This window comes from Chinchilla lanigera, unplaced genomic scaffold (assembly GCF_000276665.1).
Source record: "Chinchilla lanigera isolate Chin_1 unplaced genomic scaffold, ChiLan1.0 scaffold00023, whole genome shotgun sequence".
Taxonomy (NCBI): Eukaryota; Metazoa; Chordata; class Mammalia; order Rodentia; family Chinchillidae; genus Chinchilla; species Chinchilla lanigera.
This window is the reverse complement of record NW_004955424.1, coordinates 6,033,622-6,042,190: the sequence shown is the minus strand read 5'-3', so window position 1 is coordinate 6,042,190 and position 8,569 is coordinate 6,033,622. Positions and strand designations below refer to the sequence as shown.

The 8,569-nt window shown below is 36.5% G+C and overlaps 1 protein-coding gene across 2 annotated transcripts in view; it reads left to right on the top strand.

Annotated features, from left to right (window-relative positions):
• Ctnna2 (catenin (cadherin-associated protein), alpha 2) overlaps nucleotides 1-8,569 on the top strand; it is a 1,070,661-nt gene that overhangs the window by 1,013,640 nt on the left and 48,452 nt on the right. For both annotated transcript variants that reach the window (XM_005385453.2, XM_005385454.2), the window contains exon 15: nucleotides 1,184-1,365. In XM_005385453.2, coding sequence (XP_005385510.1) covers nucleotides 1,184-1,365 — 182 coding nt within the window. The remainder of the gene's footprint in view (nucleotides 1-1,183; nucleotides 1,366-8,569) is intronic.

Genomic DNA, 8,569 nt, shown 5'->3' with positions numbered 1-8,569 from the left:
AAAAAAAAAAAAAAAAATTGCAAAAGAGACACTTGTTTACAGAATGAGAGCTGAAAGAGTAGAGAAGAGAACTGCCTTGCTTAACCTCATCTGATAATGTTTATATCAGGTGACTCCATTTTTTGACACTTTCCCTATCATTTGCAAATGATTTTAAAAGTGTCTTAAGTATTGATTTACAAATCAATTTGTAGCTATATTTTAGAGTAGAAAAATTTATAAAGGAATGTCTGTGAATAATAACAAGAAAAACTGCTGTCATTTCTTTTCTACATTCATCTCCCCAGAAACTGTTGAAAGGTAACCCTTTTTCTAACCCTATTCAGTTTGAGCATTCTTAATCTGAATGTCTGAAATCAGAAATCCTCTGAAATTCAAAATGTGACTGTGACATGACACACAAAAAATCTTAGATGTTTGGAGAACTTTGAATTTTTGGATTATGAATGCTCAAGCAGTAAAGTTTATACAGATACTACAAAATCTGAGACGTTTAGAAATGGGAAGTAAGTCTAGTCCGAAACATTTCAGATAAAGGATTTCAACCTCTGTTTCCTCTGTGTTTGCACCTGAGTGTTGTGCTTCAGGGAGTTCCACATGGCAGGGGAGAGGGTGGGAGTAGGTACGCCACTCCTGAACCACCTTGAGGAGGGGAATTTTGTTTGGCTTCTCCACAGATGCTTCAGTTCCACGCATAAAATCTCCCCTCCCTATAGTACTTGAATGCTCTGATATGATTTAAAATTCCTCTCCTTCCCAGCAACAGAAGGCTTCTTTTCCTTTTTTCCCCTCTCTGAACAGATTTCAGTATTGAAAGAGGTACATTCTTTCATCTGGTGAAAGTTTCCTGAGACCAAATATAAAAATTGTCAAGAATAGATTCTTTTGAACAAACATATGTCATCAAAGCAACAGCAGAGTTCTGTTACCATCACTGTGCACATTCTTTTGGATCTCTCTCCATTTTTTGTATATGACAGTGGGGACAGGGAAGCGGGGGACCTTGCCAGCCTGTGCTCTTGGCTTCTCTGGGATGGAGAAGACGCACGTCCTAGATAGCCAGGGCATCCCACAGACCTAGTCCGGATGTGGCTGTGCCCTTCACACAAGGCAGTCCACACACCGTCTGTGCTTCCTTTGTCACCATTAGTCATACACTTTTTTTTTCCTGTAACCTACACAGGCCATCATGGCGCAACTACCACAGGAGGAAAAAGCCAAAATAGCTGAGCAGGTGGAGATATTCCACCAAGAGAAAAGCAAGCTGGACGCTGAAGTGGCCAAGTGGGATGACAGCGGCAATGACATCATTGTTCTGGCCAAGCAGATGTGTATGATCATGATGGAAATGACAGACTTCACAAGGTGAGGCCAGAGACAAGGACATAAAGGTTTTCTCATTAAACCCAGACAGCGTGGATCAGCCAGTGAATGGCTGCTGCCAGGTTAAAAGGCTAAAGGAAGGTGGTGGTAGTATAAATTTACATGTATAAATGAAAATTAGCTGTGCTTAATTCCTGGCAGATAGGTCATTTTGGTCAAAGCGAACAGATTCAGTTTTGTAGTTATTATTGTTTTAATTTTCCTGAGCTGTGGTGAAGTTGAACCTCAGTGGGTGGATGACTTATCTTTGGTCTGCACTGTTTTGTAATACATTAAATATTATTTTGAAGATAAATATATGATTTAATATTCCTTTGGAAATGATGTGCTTGGGTATATGTGTATGTTCCAGTACTAGCTCATGTTCTAGCAATTTCAGCTTACATATCCATCCTTACATACAAAGAACCATGTGCAGATAAATTAGAAATTGCATGGTTGTTATTCCCTTTTAGCTCTGAGCAGTATGCTTGATAAATCAAGAGAAGAGTCTGAATATTTTCAGGAGCCTATTTTTCACTAGGCATCATTGCTGTTTCTGCCATTGCATGTTGGAAACTTTTAAGGAGGAAGATAGCTGTGAGTTTGAAGCCAGCCTCGGCTAGAGAGGGTTTAAGGCCAGCCTGAATTGCGTAGGGAGAACCTGTCTCAAAATAAATAAATAAATAGATAGATAGATAAATAGATAAATAAATAAATAAAGGCAGGTGACAACTCTTTTTGATATTCCTACCACTAAAAGAGAGCAAAGCTCAGTTAAAATGTCCCTAAATTTTGAGTTAGAATATTAGATGATTTGGTCCAAATCTCTCATTGTCATTACTTATTTGCAAAATAATAAAATAATACTTGTCTCATCAACTTCACAGGAGAACTTTTAGATGCAAAGAGAGAATGCAAGTGAGATATTTTAATAAGTCAACATGGTATTTGTTGTTAAAATGATGTAAAATATATGGTGGTGTCAAGACATCACCTACAGGTGACAAAGTTTTGAACGGTTTTTGAATGCTTCTAATAAGAAAAAGCCAACACTGATTATAGTTTCTAATGAAAGTGGAGCATCTCTGTGTCATCATCCCTTTTACACTTTGCCTCTGACCCATATGTACAGTAGTAGGCATTGCTTGGCTCCCTTCCCAGAGATTTTAAAATTGCTTTTAAGTTCAGTGAGATGACTTTAGTATTTTGAGGGTGACACTGAAGACTTTTAAATGTCAACATATTCATTAGAAGTTCCAATTTGAACATATGGTTTTTCTTTGTTGACTTCGCAGGTTTATCTCACAAAAAGTAGTATTAGAGAAAAAGTCTGCACTGGTATTTAAATCTCAATTTCCTTCAAGTCAAACTGTCCGGGAGGCCTCAGTCATTTATTCTCAAGGCTTGTGATGACTTAATTTGCTTGCTTTCAACATTTTATTAGTATTTTATCTGGTGGATATTATATAATCCATTAATAACATCACTGGAACAAATAATCTCATTAGTTTAAAGTGAATAACGAGTCTAGTCATGTTGCTAAGTCAGATGAGGAGAACGTTTTATAATTCTCTAGATTACTTCTAACCATGGTCAAAGAAGAGAAATTCATTTGAGGAGTCTTGTTAGCTGATGTTAGGTAAGATAGGCCTTTTTATTAGTCAAAGTATACTCTCAAATGTGAAAAGAAAGTTGGTTCAATATTTCCTAGGGATTTCATAGCCTCACTTGGTGCCAATTGGAATAATGATATAGGGTGGCCCTAGGTGTCATTCTTCTTGCTCCATGATGAGTAGTTTTGCCCCACTTTGAGGGCAGAGGGAAGACGATGGTGATTAATGGCTAGAGGACCAAACAAGGGTGTCGATTAGAAATGCTGCATAGGAAGTAGAGCTCCAATGCGGCCACGGCGTTCAGAGACTTCCTCCACAAAGAGGCAGCTGAGTAGTGCTCTTCTTTGTGACTTCCCCATAAGTTCACTCCACTTGGCCTTATGCATTATTACTGCCCTTGCATTTTCTGGTTCAAGGAGGAATAATTTCAGCTTCCTGCCTCTACACGTTCCTATGTAATGTTTTCTGTTACTCAGGAAAAAGGATATAGCTGGTGAAAAATTTTAGCCTGGCTACTCCTCTCAATTCATATGTTTAAAGGGCCTGTGGGTACAAAAAACACCGTTGCATTTATTATCTTGTTGTTTTATTCATATCACTCGCTAATTCATTAATTTGATTCAGTAATCTCAATGATATCCACTCCATTATTATTAAAATTGGAGAGGTTCTGCCTCATTATTCGTGTAATAACTTCTTCATGGAGAATAAAACTGATTATGCCTCATGTCTTTTCCCTGCTCAGTTCTCAAATTTCATCTCCTGGGCAATGGCAGCAGGGCTGTCCTGCTAGGGTGATCTCATGCATTTCCATTTCATTTTTGAGCAAATACGTGCATGTGCCAGTCTTGCATCTCAAGAAAAAGAGATACACAGAGAGCAACAACTCAAATTTAACTTTCTAGCAAGGAGAAAAGATGTCTTTTAAAATCAATCTAGATTCTGATCTTGAAAAGATTAGTGTGGGAACCAAAGGGGAGAAAAAAGACCTTTCAAGGTACAATCAACTTCAGAATCAAAAAGCAGGAACTCACCCAGTACTTACTAAACTTTGTTTCTGTGTGAGTTCAGGTGCTCAGTACCTGGGCCCAGCTGGGGACCTGCAAGGCTGATCTTTCGATTCCAACTCTCTACCTTTGTCTGTCAGCACCATGTTGAGCCTTAAAGGACAACTCTCCAGCTCCCTTTGCACTAAAACTGTCAGTGGCTTCTCCCTTCATACAGTTTGTCCTTCAGTACTTACCTTTTGTAATCCTTGGTCTTCTCTCTGTGTTTTGTACATGTTTACAATTCAATCTCAATGCTATAATCCTGATTTCTCAAAACTCTCCAGGTGAATTCAGCAGTCTCTCTGTGCATCTCCAGATTGCTTCAGCTGATGGGGGAAATTTCCCAAACATATCTTATGGAGCTCTGGTCCTGAATAGAAGCTTCCATGGTTTGACACACATTACATTGCTGCCTTTGGATATTGGAGAGTTACATCTGATCTTAACAAGTTAGATGTACTAAGAAGGGTACAGAAAATAAATCCCCTTTTTAATTTTTTTATTTTAAAGAGAATAATTTAAAAAAAGAACAACAGAAAAATTACCAAAAACATAGACAAAACAAAAATAGAACAAAAACAATAAAAATGATACAGGGTTTCAGAACAAAATGACAGGAATTAACAGTGGCTGTTATAGTACATATTGTTATCTTCAATGAAGTTTGCTTGGATTACCAGATGTAAGAATTCAAGGTTCATCAGACCATTAAAAAAAAGAAAGAGAGAGAGAGAGAGAAAACCCTTCTGACTTGGATTAACTCAGAATTTGAGTGAAGAGTACTGAGTACCTTAACCCTGAATGCACTGACACCTTGAATTTTTGTATTAAAACACTGCCTTTTCACACAGTAAATGTGAAGGAGTCGGTAGGTGAGTGATAGCAGTACTAGAGTAATAGCTTTCTTTAACTCACTCTTTCAGAATAACTACATGGAGAAGAATCCAAATATTGACCTTTCTATAGAAATCAACTATACCCAAATGAGAGAAGTTACAAAAATCTATGTAATTAGAAATAATTCTATGACTTGATTATTTTTCCAAGAAAACTAAAAGTATGATCCTCATGGGACTATAGATGGCTCCTGTTGTTAAAGACACCAAGAATGCCAGGGATATAGCTCAGCAGCACAGCACTTGCCTTGCAAGTTCAAGGTCTTGCATTCAATTCCCGGTACCCCAAAAAAACCCGGACAGCAAGAGTCCCTAAACACCTTTGAAATCTCCCAAAACATAGAGTGTTGTCTAAGATCTGGAAATATAAGTGGTTCAGAAACACCGTTTTGAGACCTGGAGCTACAGCCAATAACCTAATCTTGTCATCAATGCCTTCTACTGATGGAATGCCTCAAGCTGCAGAGACTTCTGAATTCTTTGCTTGATTTCTGCTTTTGTTGTTTCTTGATTCAGTGCCCCGTTATTATCCAGATGATGGTAGCTCACTTGTACTTGTGCTGGCCAATACTGCAGCCCCAGGTCCATAGTTTGGAATTTCACCACCCTCTGTTTCCAGAATAGTTTCGTCTTCCTCAGACATACTGTCTGTACCCACTGTGTGCTGAGGCCCATTACCCCTCTCCCCACAGCCTGCAGAAAGCACCATTCTACCTCCTGTCTTGATGAATTTGACTACTCCAAGTGCCACACATAAATGGACTCATACAGTATTTGTCCTTTGTGACTGGTTTGGTTGACTTAGCATAATATCCTTAAGATTCATCCATGCTGTAGCATACATCAGTACTTCCTTCATTTTTATGGTTACATAATATCCCCTGGTATGATATATCACTCTTTGTTCATCCATTCATCAGTTATCAGTCATTTGCTTCCACCTTTTGACCACTATGAATAATATTAGTTTGAATATACATGTACAAATATTTGCTTATGTTCCTGCCTTTATGTCTGTTGGGTGTACTCCCAGGAAAGGGACTGCAGGATCATATGATGATTCTGTTTTTAGAGAAATAACCATACCATTTTTTATGGTGCCTGTCCCATTTTATATTCCCACCAGCAATACACAGAGGATTCCAATCTCCCCATATCCTTTCCAAGACTTGCCATTTCCTGTTTTTGTTTTTTTTTTTTTTTTTTCTCTCTCTCAATAGTAGCCATCCTAATGGGACTGAAATGGCATTTCATTATGGTTTTTATTTTATTTTTCTTAATTATTTGTGAAACTGGATATCTAGTTCTGTGCTAACTGGCCATTGTATATATTTCTTGTACACTGTATATATTTCTTGACTCTATGTTTTGCTCTAGACTCTATGTTTTGGGAGATTTGAACAAATCTTAGACTTGACCAAACACTTACATTTGAGCAAATCTCCCAAAACTTCTTCTTATCTAAGATCTAGAAATATAAGTGATTCAGAAACACCATTGAGACCTGCAGCTACAGCCAATAACTTACTATTCAAGTCCATGTCCATTTTTAACTGAGCTTTTTGCTTGTTGAATCCTAAGAGTCTTTTATAGATTCTGGGTTTTAATTGCTTATCTGATAAAATGATTCACAAATATTCCTTTTTATTTTGTGGATGACCTTTTCTTTGTCTACTGATAGTTTTCTGAATGCACAGAAGTTTTGAAGCCCCACTTATTTATACTCTCTTTTGTTTCCTGCGCTTTTGGTAATATAGCCAAGAAACTATTACCAAATCCAATGCTATGCAGTTTTCTCTTATGGTTTTTCCTAAGAATTTCCTGGTTTAGGACTTATGTTCAGGTCTTTGATCTATCTCAAGGTAATTTTTCTATACAGTGTAATCTTAGAGGCCACTTCATGTTTTTCATGTTGATATTCAGTTTTCCCAGCAATATTTTTTAAAAACTCTTTCATTCATAAAGTGAAGGTAGGAATATTGTGGAAAGTCATTTGATCTTATATGTGAGAGGCAATTTATGAACTCTATTCCCTTTGTCTGTATTTCTGTCTTTATGCCAAGCTAATACTGTTTTGATTACTACAGATGTATGGTCAGTTTTTAAAATCAAAGTATGAAGTCTTCAATTTTGTTTTTATTTTTTAAAGTTGATTTGATTATTTGGGTTACCTTGAGATTCTGGGTGAATTTTAAGATGGATTTGCTATTTTGGCAAAACAGTGCCATTATTTTAATATAAATTGTAGTGAATCTTGGGGTAGCATTGAAATAATAATAATAAAATTTCTATATCGTGTATATGTTATGACTTTCCATTTATTTCTGCCGTCTTTAATGCTTTCAGCAACATTTATTGATTTCAGCATTCTGATTGTCAGCCTCCTTAGACTGTATTCTTATTTTATTCTTTTGATGCTGTTTTAAGTGGAGTTGTTTTCTTTTCTTTTTTCTCTATCTCTCTCCTATGATGCTAGGGTTTGAACCTAGGGCCTTGCTTATGTCAGGTAAGCACTGTGATACTAAGCTACACACCTACCTCAAATTGCTTTCTTCATTTTTTAGGATAATTTATTGTGAGTGTGTTGAGCCAAAACTGATTTTAAAGTTTGGATTTATGTCCTGCAACATTTTAAAATTTCTTTGTTAGTTATAGGAGCTTTTCTGGTTGTTGTAGAATCTTTTAGTTTCTACATGTAAGACTGCATCATCTGTAAACAAAAATTATTTTAATTCTTTGTTTCCAATTTGAATGCTTTTTATTATTTTCTCCGGCCTAATTTCTCTACCTGGAACTCCAGAACTATGTTGAATAGAATGGTAAGAATGGATATTTTTGCCTTGATCCTGATCTTAGAGGGAAAGATTTCAGTCTTTTTCCACTGAGAATAGTATTAACTTCGGTCTTAAAATTGCAATTAGGATGAAAAAAATTATAAACTTATTTGACAATTTCTTTTAAAACTAAAAATGGATTTTCCCTAGGACTAAGCAGTTTCATTCTTAGATATTTGTCGACATTACTGAGAGCTTATATTCATCTAAAAGCCTGTACATAAATAAAACTGGGATTACCCAAATATTCTTCATTAAAGAAATGGTTTAAAATATGGAACTTCAGGGGCTGGGGATTTAGCTCAGCGGCAAAAGTGCCTGCCTGGCAAGCGCAGGGTTGTGAGTTCGGTTCCCGGTACCGGAGAAAAACCAAAAAAATAAATAAATAAATAAATAAAATATGGAACTTCTATATCATGGACTGTGACTCAGCAATAAGATATATACAAAAATTTGGATAAACCCTAAGGAAATTACACTGAGTGAAAAATGTGTGTCTCAGAATATTATGTAAAGTGGGATATCATTCAGGTAGTATTCTTTCTTTTAAAGAAACTTGTAGCATTTCACTATTGAGAAGCAATTAGAAATCCTCAAACCGTATACATGTGACAAGACATTTTGATAAAATTACAGTAAACCCTATGGAAATCTTTCATTCGTTTGTTTGTTAATGCATATTTGCAGGGCAGAATAGTGATGATTAAAGGAATTGAAACATATGTATAACATCATTTCAACCCTTTAACCCGTCCTTCTTTCTTCCCTCCACCATCTAACCCCCTTCCCCACACCAAAAGTCTATCTTCTAA